Source organism: Chroicocephalus ridibundus, chromosome 5 (genome assembly GCF_963924245.1).
Source record: "Chroicocephalus ridibundus chromosome 5, bChrRid1.1, whole genome shotgun sequence".
Lineage (NCBI taxonomy): Eukaryota > Metazoa > Chordata > Aves > Charadriiformes > Laridae > Chroicocephalus > Chroicocephalus ridibundus.
In genome coordinates this window covers 34,681,346-34,700,418 of record NC_086288.1, presented here as the reverse complement: position 1 = coordinate 34,700,418, position 19,073 = coordinate 34,681,346, and the positions used below count along the sequence as shown (strand labels likewise).

The 19,073-nt window shown below is 40.0% G+C and overlaps 1 protein-coding gene across 1 annotated transcript in view; it reads left to right on the top strand.

The window, feature by feature from the left end:
• Positions 1-19,073, top strand: part of GATB (glutamyl-tRNA amidotransferase subunit B) — a 43,065-nt gene that overhangs the window by 14,852 nt on the left and 9,140 nt on the right. The window contains exons 3-10 of the mRNA XM_063335465.1: positions 814-927; positions 4,010-4,208; positions 5,180-5,302; positions 8,464-8,577; positions 9,647-9,731; positions 10,086-10,130; positions 12,195-12,384; positions 18,840-18,973. Of these exons, the coding sequence (XP_063191535.1) occupies positions 814-927; positions 4,010-4,208; positions 5,180-5,302; positions 8,464-8,577; positions 9,647-9,731; positions 10,086-10,130; positions 12,195-12,384; positions 18,840-18,973 (1,004 nt within the window). The remainder of the gene's footprint in view (positions 1-813; positions 928-4,009; positions 4,209-5,179; positions 5,303-8,463; positions 8,578-9,646; positions 9,732-10,085; positions 10,131-12,194; positions 12,385-18,839; positions 18,974-19,073) is intronic.

Below are 19,073 nucleotides of genomic sequence, written 5' to 3'. Positions count from 1 at the left end.
GTGAAAAAAGCTTAACTTTGAAACATTGCTTGTTAGTACTTTCTGGAGTGGAATTTTCTTTCTCCTCTGGATTCAGACCCTGATGAGGAGATAGAAGGGTTTAGCCCTGAGAGTCATGGGTTCATGGTGAAAAACTGCATTTAACTCCTTTATTTCTTCATGAAGGTCTTGCTGGGTCTTCAGATTACGTTGCATTTTGAAAGAACCTTGATCCCATGGGTTACCTGAGTACTGGACATGCATGCATATTTGTAGCCATGGGGTCAATTGATGTCTGACTGGTTCAGTTTTAGCAAAGCATGTAATGTGCTTAACTTCTTCCTGGTTAAGCAAAACATTGAAATCTTATGTGTAGATACTCATGAATTCACTGTGGTTCAGTGGTTACAGGTGTTCCAAAGTGCTTTACTGAAATGACACTGCAGTCCCTAATGCAAATCTCCCTTGTTTCCAGTTCCCAGTATGAGCTGACAGCTGATTAGAAGTCAATTATCATTTCCTATGATTTGTCTCACACCCTTGAAGATTCAAAAGTACTGGAATGTTTGCGAAAGTAGCAAGCCAGAACAGTGCACGCCTCCTTATGTGGCATGACAAAATGACTGAATGGCTTGTTTTTTCCTCTTAAAGCTTTGCAGATTTGTAGCTACCACGACTTTAATGATGAATAAGAACTACCCACACAAGGAAAGAGATCTAATGGTGGCTGAAGGCAAGCAAAATTGAATATATGCTCCATATAAGGCAATGTGTGGGAGACACATTTATTACATACTGAGTATCTGAGCAAAACCATGTGTTGTGTTTCCTTAGGTTCTCAACAGGAGATGTGTAGAAGCAGCAGTGATGACAGGCCTGGCACTCAACTGCAGCATAAACAAGAAGTCCTTGTTTGACAGAAAACACTATTTCTATGCAGATCTGCCCGTAAGTATGCAGTATAGCCGGTTCCTTTACGGCTCTAGGAAGGGACAAGTCTGGAGTACGGGTGGTAATAGGGGATGAGTGAAGAGATGCTTTTTCTGTGTTCAGTCAGTGTTCTGACCCCAACAGGATGCTGTGCTGTGCCCTGATGAATAGACAGCTGTACCCTGGTGCTCACTGATTGCATATGATTGCTCTGATTGCTGACTCCTTGCTTAGCTGCACGAATCCAGTAGCTTAATTTAATTGAATTGGGAGCTGGAGCTGCTTTGCCCCTTAAGTTCTCCATTCCTGGTGTTTAGTACTAATTGTCTGTTAGGGTAAAAGCAGTCTGATAATAGTCCTTCATTTAAAGAGAATGTATAACAAACACAAGTTCCAGTGGTATAAACATAATCGTGTCTTTTTTGTGTGTACTTAGGGACCTAAAAGTATTTAATTTCCCTTTAAAACTTTCTCAGTCAGTAGTTCCAATAACTGTAAAATAAATAAAAAAGAGAAACTTTGCAGTATGATTTGTTGGTAGCTTTCATATTTGGTAGGTGTCACTGGAAGTCAAGTGCATTTTGCTGCACTTGATGTGGGTGTAGAAATACTGAAATCAGTTAAGAATCTGACTTCTGTCATTGCAACATGATGCAGCAGTTTTTGAGCCTTTTTTCTATTTTAATGAAATTAAAGCTTTCTAATTTTGAACATGTATTTTTTTTCTGACAGCTTATTTGTACTGAATATTCAGTTTAACACTAACCTGTCAAAGGGAGGACACTAGTTTTACTTCCTCTGATTTTGGGGTGAAGATCTGATGACTGCATTGAAAGAAAAAAAAAATCTGTTTCTATTTTATCTGAGGAAGATCAGGCATGTTAACTTATCCTCTTTTTAGGTGAGGTGGCTGGGACATCCAGAGAAGCAGAGTGGGAGATTTCTCAGGTCCCAAATTAATGTGTAGAGGTGCTGTATTATTAACCAAACTACTTTCTCTCCCGCTCTTTTGTTCAGACATTGAAAATGTTTTAAAGTTACACAAAATGTACTAAAATAGAATTGCTTCCCACCTTAGAAAGCAAATTGTGTTATAGTTGTCCACCGGAGACCTGGATCTCAGAAGAGATTTCTGTTCTGTTTTCTTCTAGGTTGGGAACTTGTGGCTCTTAGTGAAGTTTATGTAATTACTGTTTGATTTCTGGGGATAACTTTGCTAGTATTTGTGAGACACTAAGAGGCCCTTTTTTGGGGGGGTCTGTAGTTAGCTACTGGGAATGTGAAATGCAAACTTACCAGTTTGAATTGCCAGTACTTTTTTATTTTACTTGTAAAACTATCTTAAAGCGCATTTCCAGACCTGAAGGAGAAAAAAATGAAATAGCGGGAAATAAACATGACTTCGAAATTCCTTTACGCGTCATAAACACCAAAAACATCACAGACCTGTTTGCAAGGCACCTTTGGTGCTTCTGCTGTTACACTGAAAACAACTTCTCATATTCTTGTGATGTCTGCTGCTATCAGTCTACTGCATAGAAGCTACATGGAAGAATGTTGTTATGGGAAAGAAACCACATCCATGTGTTTCAAGAAGAATGAGGTGGAAGAAGGTGTGTACAGCACCAAGTGGGCTGCCATTGTCTGCAGATGTGAGTTACAGTATCCTCTGGTCAGATAAGACCAAATAAGACATTTGGTCAGGGAGATGCTGACACATTTTACTGGGTTGAAACATGTAATTCTGGCTTTCTACTGGGTGACTTCTGGAGTTTAAGCACTGACAATAAACTCGCCAACCTGCATTTCATAGTGAAACAGTCTAGTCAGGAGCCCTGTAATAAAATGCAGAGTTTAGGCTAATGAGCTGTATAGAACAGATAAAATAAATCCAGCTCTTAGGGTCATTTGACAATGGGATTATTGTTACTCCTGAAAATGGGGCTTTGGATGGGAGATGGGATTCTTGTTATTTATTGTCACTCACTATTTCAGGCTTTAAAAAAATCATTTTAATGAGAAGTTTTAGGAGATGGGAAGAGCTCTGTGATTAGCATAGGCTGCATAGAGTCAGTTATTTTATTTTTCTTATAGTGATTATGGCTAGAAGGTCGTGCACTTCATTGCGTATATAAATTGAGCTGTTCACAGGGCCAGACCATTGTTCTCCATTCCAATGCACTGTCACCATCTCTACATTTTAGAGTAAGCTTGTCCTCCCTGCAAAATATGCAAATACTCCTCCCAATTCATTAAAGTCTGGCAGGATTTTTTTTTTAATTCTCACCACTGGGGGCATGATCGGGTTAGAAAGGAGGAAGAGATGGGGCCGCTGCCTCAACAGAGTAATTGATTCAATTCTATATTTTTACATCATTGCAGTTATTCCAACTGGCAGCCCCTTTTCTGGCTAGCAGTTTCCCCTTTGAGTGGAGTCCCAGGCATGAAGTAGCATTTTTCAGATGTGTGTCTTATGTGGGGTTGCAGTGTCTATCTTTTAAACTGCTACACAGTGAAACTGATCTTTCTCATTTTCTTGATTTCCCCCTTTCCCTCTCCCTCCCCTCCCCTCTAATGAATAAAGTTCTGAACAGGCAGAGAGAGATATTCAGCCTGATGGGAGGATGAGTGAGTCCCAGCTTGGGGATGGAGGTACAGTAACTGGCTTCAGACAAGATTTAACATGATCACAGGACCACAGGTGTGGAAAAACCTCTTCTAGTCCATTTCCTGCCCCAAGGCAGTATCAGTGAATTTTTTGTCGTCCTTGGCAAGTGGTTGTGCAGTTGATTTTTGATTGTTTCTGCATTAGTATAGTATCTTATATTTGCCTGTATTGAGGAGCGCTCTTATTTTTTTCCAGACTTCAGCTTCTCACAGTTATGTCAAATTCTAGCCCCACGTTCTAGCTTGCCTACATTCCAGCTAAGCAAAATAACTGAATTTACATGTGCATGTGTTTTATTCTCTTATATAGGTCACTATGGAAGATGTTGCGTTTCCAGTTTTGTTCTTAGCCTTTGATATTTGCACTTGGGCATGCTGCTGCTTTCTGAAAAGTGAAAGTTTTATTTGAATATAAAGCTAATTTTGTTGACAGGCTGGCTATCAAATCACTCAGCAAAGAGTTCCTATTGCGGTGAATGGAAGTCTGTCGTACAGTCTCTGCATAGACAACAAAATGAGCCAGATGGTGACAAAAACTGTGAGGATTAAACAAATTCAGCTGGAGCAAGACAGTGGAAAGAGTCTCCATGATGACACAAGAAGCCAGACTCTCGTTGACTTGAATAGGGCTGGTAGGCTTGGGTTATTTTCCTATTTTCCTTCTCCTTTCTGTGTAAGATGAGTCCTTAAAGGTAAACGGGTGACAGAGAACAGGTGAAAAATAAAAACAGCCTGTTGTCTCTCTACTTGAAAATAAAAATTTGTCAAAATGACCATTACACTTGAAGCAGGGGAATACTTGAGTTTTTTTAATGGCGAGTGGACCTTTCCCATTGCTGTTTGTTGATGGCAATTGGCGATAGCAAGTTAGAAATCCGTTGGCTCCAGTTTGCTCAAAACTGTATGTCAGTCACATACAGCCATTCAGCTGTTTAAGCTCTTGCCACTGTATGCGTTGTATTTTAAAAAATAAAAAATTACAGACCTAGTGAATCAAATTTATGTATAGAAGGAGCAGCTGTTGGAATTTGTCAGTGCATGAGTCAGACATTTCATTATTATCTTTGAAAAAATGTAGATTTTTTTCTTTAAACTTTGAAATTGTAAAGTGAATGAGCCAAATTAGCACACAACATGGGCAGCAACTCGGATGGCTTAGCCTAACTGGGACACAGTGCTCCCATGTGTCCTGTGGCTGCTCATATTCTTTGAAAGCTGGATCCTGGAGCTAAAAACTAGAGTACATCTGTTTACAGTTCTGTCTGTTCCAAAATTAGTTTAAGATAAATAAATTTGAATTTGGAATCGGATTGACTTTAAATGGGAGTTCTCCTAGAGAAGGGCAGAAGATAATTGTGTCCTTCTTATCTGCATGTCATCAAAGGATGGAGGACTGTCTCCCGTTTGTCTGTTCCTTTAAAAAAATAGGAAAAGTTTTTGTAGCAATCTGCAGCTAGGCCCATAGTGACAGTTACTAAATAATACATGGGGGTTTATTTTTTTCAAAAAAAGCCCAAGTGCTTTCATGTGTTTAGCCAGTTGCACTCTAATATGCCAAGATCAAAAGCTATTGTTGAAAATCTCCTGTCTCTTTCCCTGATAGGAGTCGGCCTCATGGAGGTTGTCATGGAGCCTGATATGTGCTGTGGGGAAGAAGCAGCTGCAGCAGTCAGAGAGCTTCAGCTCATTCTTCAAACACTTGGGAGCAGCCAGGCAGTCATGGCAGGTACAGAAGGGGGAAGGGCATGTTCCCTTGTTAACAGTAATTCTCTGCGTTTGCAGGAGTTTTGCAGCTTCTGTTTATTTTGCTCTGTGGTTACTTATAACGCATAGCCTTTTCTAGCTGTTGTTTTTACATTTCTCAGAGCCTGTCCTAATGTCTGCTGTGCTTCAGGTGTCCTTATGGGCCTGCCTCCCTCTGCAGAGATTTGCAGTGCTAGATTTTATGTTGCCTCACACAATAATTTTACAGGATAAACCTCTGCAGGAAGGAATGTCCGCCAGGGTTTATATGATGTTTCTCCCAGTTTGTCCTCATCTTGTTTGCCACAGTGCTGCAGCACAGAAGATCTGTAGTAAGGATTAGTTGCAGAATATGGGAGCGTGGACCATCTTGTAAGTTGTGTGTCAGGTCTCAGCTAGTCATAAAATAGGTGTAGGCAGTAAACTTGTGCTGGTGTCATGGGTGAGATGGGGTAAACGACACCACAAATGCAGACGTGGGTGCTGTGTTTAATTTAAGAACCAACAAGACTGCAGCTTTTACCCTGCTCATTCTGTCTCTCCCTCCCCTCCAGCATTATGTTCACTAGGTTTCAATTTCTCTTCCCACTAGGGGGATCACTGCTGGTCTGGGGAGGTGAGCCAGAAAACTTTGTTGGTCTGTGCTGTGCAGCAGGCTTGCAGGTACTGGTCTCAGGTGTTAGAGGACAAGGTCCTTTGGCAGCCCCTGGCACTTGTCTCCATGCATCTCTCTGATCTTTGGGCTCCTCCCCTTCCTCCAAGATCTCTCTAGCCAAGATGACTGCTATCTTTCTGAGACTATTTCCTCTTCTGGGAACCCCTGCTTTTGGCACCAGCTCTTCTTCCTGGAGCCCTAAGGCTCCAATTTTCCCAATAGGTGATGTGCGGAAGCACAGTGTGTGATTAGCCTCCTAACTGGTGATTTTGTCTCATGCCTCTCTATTAATTGGAGGATTCAGGTCATGCCATCTTTGCTCAGTCCTAATGTTACCAAAATTTACAACCAGCCCATGGTAACAGCTAGCAAATAGCAGGCTTCTGCTTGAGAGTTTAAAAGTACAGTTTTGGGTATTCATCCTCTCCACCCATACACCCAATTATAAGCTAGCTATTAGTGTTCACAGTGTGAGCTATATTTTTGCCTGTGACAGTTGGCCTTACTGTTTGGCAGCAGATTCGGTCCATAGTATAAGTGGATGCATCTCCTAGAGAACTGAGTCAGAGTGGCCCATGAATCACCCAATAAATGGGATTCATAAATGTTGGCTAGTGATGCAAATCAAATTTAATGTAGGGGGAAGTAATAATTGCTAGACATTATATATGTCTCTGAATCTTTTCTCTCACTAGTGTTACACATGTCCAATGGGACACAGTTGTTAATATTAAGCATCCAGTTTGTGGACATACATATATAACATAACTTATTACTATTGAATTTGGCCCTAAGATTGCCATCGGAACTGCACTATGATATCTTTTATCACAGTAAGATTTCTGACTTTAGAGGAGAATTCCAGTGTTAGGAATAATAAAAGTATTTGGATTTTTTTAAAGGTGGTGTTTTTAGGAGCTTTCTACTGTGGTTTTCCTGCATCATAATTGCTTTCTTTAAAATAAGGTCTTTACATTCTCATATTTTACCTTAATTCTACTTGTGTGTTCAGTGAAAACAAGTGCCTGGTTTTATCAGGTGTTATTTCATTATTTCATTGCAAAGTGAAAGGAAAAGAAGCTTGCCTTAAAGTGGGCATAAAGGAAAAAAGCTTTTTTAAGAACATTTGGGGCCTGGCTCTCCTTTCATTTAGGCCTGATTAACTTCATTTTCTTGTCACTTTGACACCTACATCCAAATAGAAGCAGGTCATGTCTCAAAATGAAGCAGGGGCAGGACAAGACTATTCGTCTTCTGGAACGAGTACTCATTTCACCCCAAAGAGGGAGCACATGCAAAACACTTCTCTTTCAAGCGAAGTTGGATCATTCCAGCACCTTTGTCCTTCATTTGCATGGCTGGCAAGACTCTATGAAGACAGAAGAAATTAGTGCGCTATCATCCAGCCTGCTTTTATAAAGTGTACCAAGGGCGCTCTCATCAATTTACAACTATTGACCAGAATGGATTCTGAAGCTGTAGATGTCTTCACGGGTTTAACTCTGAGCTATTTTGCACTCTCTTTGATAATGCTAATGTATCTAAACAAAGTGTTTGTTTCTTTTTATCTTGAAATTATAAAAAAAAAAAACCCACCCCAAAACAAAACAAAGAGGAAGGCTACAGATGTTCACTGTGTGATATGGCAAAAGTGATGTTTCTTTTTAGTACAACCTCTCCCGTTTGTTTATTCCTACCAGTTGAATAACTGTGGCAAGCTTTTTCTTCTCAGAAGGGATGTCTTTAGAGGGACAAAACTTAGAAAGATACAATTGCAAGTTACTTGTGGTAGAGTCATTAAAGATCTGTAAGGACATTATTCTGCTTTGGACTAAAAGTGCAGGATGCTTTTATATATAACTTTGTATTCAGTTTTGGTTTTTGTCAGCCAGGGAAATTTGGGGCAGGGAGGAGATTGCTGTTTTTTAAAGAGAGGAAGAAAATTACAAAAAAAATCCACTGCTCACATTTTGTCCTTGAGCTGTAAATTTCCAAGAACACCTTAGTAAATCTGTTCAACGTAGCCGTAAGTTCTTCTGTTCTATGCTAGGGTAGTATATATCCATCAAACTGTAGTTCCAAAAGGTATTTTTATGCTGTTTTTAGAGGAGTGGAAGCTTACAATCCGCCACTTTAAATTGCTTGTCTAATTCTGCCCTTTGTTTAAGAGCTGTGAATCAGAAGCTTTTTTCACTATATGGCTTAGAGGATCTGTGCAGCACTGCACAATGCAGTTTTCTCTGAGAAGAATTATAAGCAGTATTTTTTTAAAAATAAGTATTCTCAGAAAATTTTGAATGATTGGAGGCAGAGTCTTGAGGTGGAATCACAAACAGAATGCTATGATGAGGTGGTTGTTACTCCTTTCTGAACGTATGGAAGTCTGCTATTAATGCTCTGCACATAACGTGCAGTTTATTAACGCCTGACAAGGTTTTCACTCTAGTTTACAGGGAAGACTATTCTGTTGATGAAGTTTTCTTTCACAGAGGGTCAGCTGAGAGTGGATGCCAATGTTTCTGTGCATCACCCTGGAGAGCCTTATGGAGTGAGGACTGAAGTGAAGAATATCAATAGCATACGATTCTTGGCAAAAGCAGTAGGTAAATGATGGTTACATTATTACAGGAGCATTGTAGATATTTTATGTGGTCTGATATGAAACAGGTCAGGGTCCTGAGTGCAGTAATTGGCCTTAAATGCCCTGACTTGCTTCATCTGGGTGTCCCCCATCCATGCACCTTGCCCATTGATCCAGAAGTTCCATTTAAGCTCAGGCTGGGGCCTTCAGACTTTGCTTGAGCTGCATCACAGGTGTGACAGTTTTCAGTCCTGTCTTCTGATGGGCCTTGGACCTGTTCAGTAGTCTTGTTCCCAGTACTGTCTCTGGACTTTCCTCCTGCTGCTTCTGACTGAACTCCCTGGATGGACCCTGGACCCAACTCATCCCCTCACCTGAGCCTGTCAGTGGACCCTGTTAATAGCACATGTCTCTGCCCATGCTGTTCAGACCAGTGGGACCGCACCAGGCAGTGGGAGCTCTGCCTCTTCTGTCGTCACCCTTGGCTCCTGGCACGTCCCCCTTTGTGGAGCAGCCCTGCTCTTGTTGCTCCCTGACAGAATATACCTTAGCATGGGGATAGCAACCGTGTTAGTCTGCAGTGTTTTTGCGGGGTTAACCCTCTGCCTGCAAGAAGAATAAAGCAAATGATTCAATGCCTAGCATGTTTAGTGCAGAAATACGTTAGTAGTAGCTGTGTCCTCCAACGCAGATGATTGCTTTCCACTGAGTACGGTAGGTGGTGTGTTATGAAGTTCAGATGCAGCTTTGGTATCAGCAAGAAAGGATGATTATTACATCTCCAAAAGAAAACTCAACTGGGTAATAGGACAGTCACTAGCAATGTATGGCTTGGCTGCAGTGCCTGGGAGAAAATGTTTTCTATTTAATGGGAATGAAAGAAGATGAGGAAAACAAGCAAAAAAAGAAGCAGTGCTGGAGAAAGAGACAGTGACTGATAATTCTGCCTGTAACTACTGCTGTTTATTTCATTAAGGTTAAAACAACAAACTATTCCATTATTGCATAGGAGTGAAAAATGAAATAGTGGAGTGTACAAAAGCTAGTAGTGCAGTATAACAAGCTTATTATTTTTCTTCTGTTTCTGTCAGACTATGAAATACAGAGGCAAATTGAAGAACTTGAAAATGGAGGAACAATTCTGAATGAAACAAGAGCATTTGATTCCAAGCTTGGGTGAGTTTTTATTTTGGAGGAACATCAGGAACAGCAGCTTTAGAGTGCCAGGGATACCTAGTAATATGATCAGGAGAGGTAATGTAGTATTGCTCAACTTCTGTCTTCTAAAGCTAATGTTTACAGGCATAGTCTCCTCACAGGCAGTAATATATTCTTAAAGTCGAGGCTTTTTCACAACAGATTGTGTGCTATATCAAGCAGTGTCCATGTGACATACACACATTCTTTGAAGCAGCCTTAGGAAGCTCTCTGGATCTTCATGAGGAGAAGTTTTTGGGTTTTGTTTTTGCCATAAAACTAGTCCTGTGGTGTACTACTTACCACATCTTACTTGTTTTGTTTTTATTTCAGGTGCACTGTACCAATGAGAGACAAAGAAGGAAAACAGGATTATCGGTATTTTTTTTTAATAAAGTTAACGTTTCGAGAACTGAGAATTTGTTTCTTAAGTATAATCAGAGTAATGAGCATATAAAGTTAGTCAGCATAGTGAGTATGTTTTGGAAGTTTACTTTCCACTGGAAGGGGAAGAGACCTGTCAAAACTGTCTGAGCAGTTCAGATCTAGAACTGTGTCTCATCTCTGCTAAAACCCATAGACCTTTCCCAAAAACTAAGCTGGAGTACCGTAGCTCAATGTGGGTAAGTTGAAGGTTTACTTTGTGGCCAGTACACACATCTTCTTAAGAACGGCAGACAAAAAATCTAAGAATATTGTGAGTTAAGCCTTACTCCCGCTTTAAGAAAATGCTGAGGGAAATGATTTTCAGATAGCTGGCCCTGCTATTTAAGTCCATGCTTAAATTCTGTGATCATAGATCGCAATCACTATTTGAAAATCCTCACTACTACTGAAAGGTGCAGCATTCATAGGCAGGCTTCTACCATTAAATCTTTGTAGACCTAATGAAGACGTTTCCTTGTGAAGTACTTCTTGCCTTCCACCAGTGTGAGATGACAGCCATCAAACCATAAACAACCACCCAAGAAGAATTTAGCCAGAGGGCCGGGGAACAAGGCATGGGTCGTCTTGGAAAGCAGCACCGCTGGGAACAAGCGCTGAGGCAACGCTGCAAAGCAGCAGCACAGCTGCTTGGTGCCCTAGCATGGGAGGTAGTCACAGTGGCGTCTGGATGGGATGGGGAAGAGTGATGCAGCTCAGTAACTGCTGATTGCTCTGGGCACCCCTTCTTCTGCTCTGTGCATGCCTGCCTCCTCCTCTCGTTAGGGCCATCTTAGTGCTGATCCTCCCAATAGTTCCCTAGTTTGCATCCCATAGACAGTCTTCCTGTTACTCACAGAGTTCACTTCCCAGATGGAGAATTGTAGTTCTGCAGGAGAACTTCAGAGCCTCTTAGCTTTGCCATATCTGTGTTCCTGTTAGATCTACTTATCTATATTCTAGCCTGATCTTACTAGAGCAGAGCAAGGATTTTGGAAATTTCCCACAAACTTTAAATTTAAATCTGCTCTTTAAATTCTTGTTTGTAGAAATGCAGCAGAAAAGGCAGTGATCATTTTGTGAATAGGGTAGGGGCTGACATAAGGCTTATTTAACAAGACTAGTTGGAACAAAGGCAAAAGAAAATTCATGAAAAACTAGGCAAAACTGGTGAATCTAAGATATTTCAAATAAAGACCAGAAAGATTATTACTATTACTAAGACTATGATCAGTATTAAACTGTGTTTTTCAGCTTGTTTGTAACTTACAGCAGTAAGCACATTTTACATTAAACTTAAAATCTATGTTTAGGCAGATTTGAAATAAAATTTATTATAGTAAAGGTAGAGGGTGCCCAGTGTCCTTTCTTCTGATATTTTTTTTGAACCCCTCATTTGATCATGTAAGAGTGAGGTTTCTGCTTCAATCGCAGTTATTTGAGTGGTTTGAATTGGTCTTCTCTTTAAGGGAACCTTTTGTTCTGTGATGGCACCCTGCTGAGCACAGTAACTTTGCTTTTAGCACAGCATGAGATTTCACCAAGATTTTTGAAGTTAATCTGGAAAAGGTTACAACCTGCCCAGATCACTCCTGGCAGCTGGCTGTCAATCTGGGTTTTACCCTGCAGTCCACTCCCGCTTTTGTCCAGATCCACGATTCATGCTTGATGCCAAAAGGAGTGGGTTATTTCCATATCTGTTCTTATTGTTTTTACTGGATTTTTTTAATTATTGTTTTGGGTGCAGAAGTGTTAATTACCCCTTTCCTTTCATCGACTCTTTGACAATCAGTGGCAAATACTCAGAGAATAGAGGCATTGCAGCAGTTCAGGGGCTGATCTCTTACTACTTAACAGTGATATACCAAGTCATGAATTTTTACTATTTTGTTTAGTCGAAATAGCCATACAACTTCCAGGTAAGTATAAATTTGTGATATAAATTTTATTCCTTGTTGTTTAGCTTCTGACTGAAAATAGTTATAAAGGAGGTTTTTTTTTTTTTTTCATTTTTACTAGGTTTATGCCAGAGCCAAACCTTCCTCCTCTAATTCTGTACGATGCAAAATCTTTGCCAGCTAATATGAACCATCAGCAAGTGGTAAATATTGATTGGATTCATGAGAGACTTCCTGACCTCCCCAGTGTGAAGAGAGCAAAGCTTGTTGAACAGTATGGAATTCTTCCTGAACACAGCTTCGCCTTATTGGTAGGTCTATTGATCAAGTGCTAAAATAAGCCTAGAAACTTCAAAGTTGCACGTTTTTTGAAAAGATTTACAAATGTCATATTAATCAGCCGTCAGTTTTCATGGATGTTTTTTAGTTGGAAATACGTCCAGCGCATATTCTGTACTTCAGAGCCATATACATAGAATGGTGGGGAAAAGAAACCATACACAGTGCGCCTAGAAGTGTTTCTCGTGCAAGGTGCAGTCAAATAACTATTATTTAATATTGATCTTGTCTGTCTACTCATGGATGCACCCGTGACTAACTGCAACGGATGTACAACTTCCTGCTGACAAATCCTTGTCTGCAAGTGCCTCCTCTTGTCTGTGGGTCTGGTACAAGGCTGGGCACATTGTCAGTATGTAACAAATTAATAGAGGTGTGTTCCTGATTGCAGAAGCAAAACCCAAAGTTTAAATCTTTCAGCTTCATGTGTGTGTTAATCTGGTTTACACGTTATTTTGGAAAAAAAATTACTTATTTTTAGGTAAATACACAAAATGGATGGACAACATCAACTTCAACCTCACAATGCAATTTACCAGGGATAGGTTCAGAAGAGGGGATGAGAAAGAAATGGATCTGGCAAATATGGATATAAATAAGGAAGTGACAGAAAAATCTCATAACTTCCAAAATTATTCTAAAGGACAATAATCTTCTTAAATACAAACTGCATCATCTCTGTTTGCCAATGATAACTGTGTGGGGGTTAGACATTTCACATAGCCAGTTAAGCTAGGATGGTGTCCTGCTTTGGTTACCTCTGTGACTAATGGAGACTGAAGGGGAAGGACTTATTCAGAGTAAGATTCAGAGCGGAACCATAAGTACTTTAAATTGTCCTCTGGAGGAGTTCCTTTCCTTCAACTATAAAAGGAGCACAGTGCCCCTAACTTAACTACCTAATATTCCTCCTTTGTGTGCCTGTAATTTAATACACTTGTACAAGAAGCTGGTTCTACAGGAAAAAAATGGTTCTTTCTTTTGAGGAAAGCTGTTAGGAAAACTGCTTTTGTGGTGCTGTGCCATTTTAGTGAGTTGCAGATCTTTTACTGTTCAGTGGGAAGGCGAGTCATAAATCTCATCAAAGTCATGAGGCTGCAGTGATAGCATCGAGAGGCATCAGTAGTTCTTACCTTTTCTATTTCATTGTATAAGCTGCAAAATGTGATTTTGCCGTCAGTATTCCTATCCATCCGTGCATTTTTTTCACATCAATGTATTTCTCACATATTAAAATAAACAGAGCTCAGAAAGGTAGATAGGTCCTGAACCCTTTTTTCTGACCTTTTTTTCCTTCTTCTCCCCGTCTGTGGTGGGTTGACCACGGCCAGCTGCTAAGCACCACAGCTGCTTGCTTATTCCCCACACCAGTGTGTGTGTGTCTTCCAGACAGGGAAGAGAATTGTAAGAGTTGTTTGAGATACAGACACTTATTTAAGTGAAGGAAAGAGGAAGAGAAAAACCCAAAAGTGATGCAAATGCAGTCACTCACCACGAGCAGACTGATGCCCAACCAGATTCCAACCAATGACAAAGGCTACCTCCCCCAGAATCCCCTGCCCTCACTTTTCCTTGTGAGCAGGGTGTTATATATAGGCATGGAATATCCCCTTGGTCAATGTGGGGTAATTGTCCAGGTTGTGTTGCTGCCCAACTTTGTGCCCACCCTTGGCCTACTCGCTGTGGGGGGCAGAGTGGGAAAAAGAGAAAGTGCTGCTCAGCAGTAGCCAAAACACCGGCATGTTGTCAGCACTGCTTTAGGCACAAATCCAGAACACAGCACCCTCTTAAGAAAATAAACTCCATCCCAGCCAGACCCAGTATACCCACTCCTTTCACTTGGCATCAACCCACTTCTTGAACGTTTCAGTTTTGCTGGTATTGATGGCTTCTGCTGAGTGGTTCTGTCATCTCTATCAACTAGCCCTATATATTTATCTCATCAGCTGCCCTTTCTTTCCAGCCATTTGCTGAAATTCACTATTGCCTTTGCTTTTTCCCTTTAACTTTTTTTCCGTTTTGTAATGTATAAGATAATTAATGAGCTCCAAGCTGAAATTTGGGATTCAGCTTGTAATAAGATAATGCATCCATTTGAATGCATGAAGTGAATACATTCTTCATTGTGGGTTGTCTTTTATTGTGCATTAGAATGTCAGCGTGTATACTCTCCATAAAAGTTGCTTGCCTGTTCACTGGGAGACTAGTTAACCTTAATTCATCTGAAAACGGTATGTCCGTTGCTGTGTTAAGCTTACATCAGGAGTTGCAGAAGATTGCTGATAGGGCCAGATGCACAAATCTAATGAGCATTCTTTCAGGTTAGAGCGCCCAGGAGTGCTCATTAAATAAACGACAGTAGTAGAGGGATGACTCTAAAATGCAAAATCTCTTTTCTGCGCAAACTTGTTAGAGAAAACATTATGCACCAAAGTTATAATAAAACAATACCATACTTCAGCATGCAGGTTAGTTCCTGAGTTTGCTTCCTGAGTGTCATTCTCATATATGGTAGCTGCCTGTACGTACTGTAGTATTGAGAATCTGAGACTCCTGCTCTGCTTAATTACAAGATGTACTGAAATGGAAGGAGAGCATTACCTATTAATATCTTTATATCTGAAATTTCTTAAGTGTAAACTGATACATTTTTGACAGTTTTGTATAAATTGCAAAAATAAAACAAGTTTCTGATTTTCTGCCTGCAGAACCATTCTTACTTGTAAAGATACAATTCTTTGAGCCACGTAGACTCCATGGTATTTGGATACTCAATTTCTGCATGCAATTTCTACTTTGCTGTGTTAACTGGTAGGGTGGCAAATACCGCAGTCAAGAGGGGTATCTAACAACTTTGCCAGTTATGGTATTGTAATATTCTTATCTTGCTTCCTGTTGAGTCAAAAAAATAAGATGTATTGGTATAGACACTAATGTGATGTTTTGTTTTCAAAAAGCATGCTGAAGTCTGGGGAGATCCAACCAAAAAATAGATCAGTTGGCACAGTATGGTGTTGGAAAAAATCAGTCTGATCAATTCCTTTCTCTTCCCAATTCCAAGCCTTCCTGTGCATTTACTGTTTATCTGCTTACTCAGGTAAAAGTGGCCGTTCCACTTGGGCTTTGGCTTATTGCTTTGGTGAAACAATTGCATTGGTGAATCCTTCAAACGATCAAAAGTGGGATGCTGTAGAAGTTGGTTTTGACCATTTTGTTTGTGACATGTTGTTCTCATACATGTTGGTGTGCAGGTGAATTGATGCTTATTTTTAGAACTTAAATCATTTTATAAGAAGCTGTGGGAAAAAGTTTGAACTTTGACTGCTCTGCTTGTTTGCTTTAATAAGCTAGATTTTTCTGGGGTTTTTTATCCCTGACAATCTTGCGCATTTTTGCAGCAGTTGTTACCTCACAGTTGGTTATCGTGGGAACTGTGATAGTGAAAATGGGAATAAGAAAGCAGAAAAAGATATTTTATTTGAGAACATTGATGTGGTTTTCTTCTTCAGTTCTTTGGGAAACATTAAAAGTTTGCATTGCAGACCCAATGTTCCTAAAGATTGTACTCATGGTATTTTGTAAAATAATGTATTGTTTAAAACTCATTTAAAAAGCATCTGAAATCACTCCACTACTAGTTTTTTTGATATCTCAGTACGATTAAATGATCATTTTAAACCATGTTTAAGAAAGAAAGAAGTTTGCATCTGGTTGAAATATTGATGTGTCAGATTTCATGCCGGTGACAGTCTAATGAGTAAGTTACAGCATATTTGGTGTGTAATGGGAGCACCAAGTGGGCCTGGATCACAAACATGGTGCTGCAATTCCAGATTTCTGGTTTTACTTCTATAAAGATTAAAATACATTATTCAGAATTGAGAGAGAACAGTCATTTAGCATTCCTGTAAACCAGTATGTTAGAGCATGCAGTGGTTTTGAGCTCAGCTCTATCACAAGGGACAGGGGTGTGGGGGTGTGTGTGTGTGTGTAGTTGGAATGAATTTGACGTGAAGGAAGTTGACCAAAATACAGAACAAACTAAAGTCATGTTCAGGTAGTACAGTGTCTAGAAATTGAAGCTAATCAAGTTTTCCTTGAATTTTTCTAATATGGCAAGAAAATCAGGAAAATGTTTCATTTTTGTCAGTCATTCTGGTGTTTTGACATTCTACCTTACTTGTTTCAGTCTAGCTATTGATGGGTTTTCCTACTCTTTGGCTACAGAAAATGGTAGTCACTTGAAAAAACCTAAAATGAAATGCAGAGGAAGTTGGGGGAATATGTCTGGTTTTATTTGCACAAGTATTGAGTATGGGGTTTGGTACCCGATGGCAAATGTAAGTCTGTCTGAGTATTCCTGGGCTTTTCTGCTCTTGCTGCCTGGAAATCATCTGATTAAAATGTGAAGGCTGGGTATGTTTGTCCTTGATTTTCAAAGGTCTGGCAGCAGGGTCAGAGCTGTCTGTAGCTCCAGCCAGGCTGTTGGTATCCAGAAATCTGAATGTGTCCGCTCTCTAGCCTTTACGTGATGAAAGCGTTGGACATACTGCATCTGTGTGGTGTAGCCTGCATTCAGACACATGCCATCCGCAGACGTGGGGTTTTTTTGTGTGCGTAATGTTGTAGCTAGACCTACTCTGCCTGGAGTGTTTGTAAAACCTTCTGCAGCATGTGTAAAGAAAGCAGCATTTATACGTGCTCACTTTTTTTCCTACCTAAATTGGACAGGTGTTTTTGTGGAAGGGAACCCGCTGTTTAAATAATCAGTGTTTGTTTGTGCTGTTGAATCCTGAGGTGAATTAGAAAGAGTACAGTATTTAGTAATGGATCATTTTAGTAATTCCTCTTAACACACATGCAGTTGTAAATTTAGTTTACTGTGCTTTCGTAATCATGTCGTTCCTTTACTGGTGGGTTTTTTAAGCCAAATGTGTTCCTCTAGTCTACTTAGCCTTAGATTTTACATAATTTGATTCCAAAGTAACTGCTAGTTAAATTTGTAATACTACTAGAAAAGAAGGGAATTATATCTGTATGTGTCAGATGGATAACTAGGGGGAGTTACAAGGTTTACTCTGGTTCACAAAAGACCTTTGTGGCTTTCCTGTGCTGAGAACTTGGTTTCTTTGCTCAAGGTAAAGGGGACGGGTCTGATTTTTGTCACACCAGTTTTACAGCAACCATTAGTCTAAGTGCATTTTGTTCTGTTTCACAGAACAGAGAGCAGTAGTCTGCAGTCTTCTCAAAAGCCGTACATCATTACTGGTGAAAAATGTGGTATCTACAGTTGTTGGAAGTTTGTGTTGTGAAAGTTTTGAGGGGCAAAGTCTAAAATTCTGTGTTGCTATGGTGATAAATTGCCTTTGAAAACAAGTGAGACTGTTTTGATGGGATGTGTTTGAGTGGAAAAGTTAGCCTTTGGTTTAGTGTGTAGCTGCACTCTTTTTGCTCAGAACCGTTCAGAGATCTGGCTGCAGTCAGCGTGTGCTTGGGAAATGTTTTTGCTGTGATGACAGTATACTTAGAATAGCTCCTTGGCTGGCTCCAAACTGTTACCTCTCAACTTCTGAAAGCTGGCGTGTTCTCCTGTGGGTTTATGCTACACACTGCAGAAGTCCAGTGGCACGCTGGATTTGGATTCCTCCTTGAAAAGGTAGGAGCTGCCACTTAATATCCCTTCAGCCTTCAGTAGACCTAATGAGTTCTGTGCTACAGTTAAAGATCCATCAATGCCTTGATGACACACAGCACAGCATTCAACAGACTGTGCAGTATCTGTTCTTCTAAAAACAATCTCAGATTTCACTTAGCTATAAATTGAATCCCCTACTGTCATACCTTCTGAGCATTTAGGGTGCTGTGCAAAAGCTTACAAAGCTTCTCTGAAAAAACTAGAAAAATAAAACTGCTTCTTACAGTATGACCTTTCCATATCATTGGAGGGTGAATGCAAGCTAAACTTACTCCTTCAATCCAAAATAAATGGAAGCGATTGCAAGATCGAGTGAAATGACTGTAGATGGTTTTGGGAAAAATCTCTTCTTGGTAAAAGGTAGCGCAACAGCCTGTTAGATCGCAGCATTATATTTTCTAGCATTATGTGTACTTAAAATACATGAGGAGATGAGAAAGGTTCTCCCCAGATGCTAATTTTAGGGAGGAGTTAAGAGTTAAGATTGCTCTTTTATTGGAAGTTCCATTGGAACAGACAGGCTGGCAGATAAGCTGTATGTACCTATTCTGGATGTAACATAGTTTGTTTGCTGTTATGTTAATAAAATCACTTCAAAGTCTTGTGACTTTCGAATGAATTCGCAAAACCAAGTTTACTTTAGGATTAAGTATTTATACTCCAAATGTAATTGTATAATTAATCGTTTGCACTCTGGTATCTTTTTTTGTGCATTTAACTTCTCTCAAACAGAATGAAGATGGATTAACAGAGTTCTTTGAAAATGTGGTAAAACAGACACAGATGAAACCGAAGAAAGTGATCGGCTGGATTCTCAATGTCCTGCTCAGTTATTTGAAAGAACATTCCCTTACAGTAAAGGAAAGGTCAGGCTTCTTGATTACTACAGTGGTGAAATAAAAGTGATCCTTTTCTCACGTACCATGAATAGTATCGTGTCACTCTGTTCCTCGCTTCTGCTTTAGT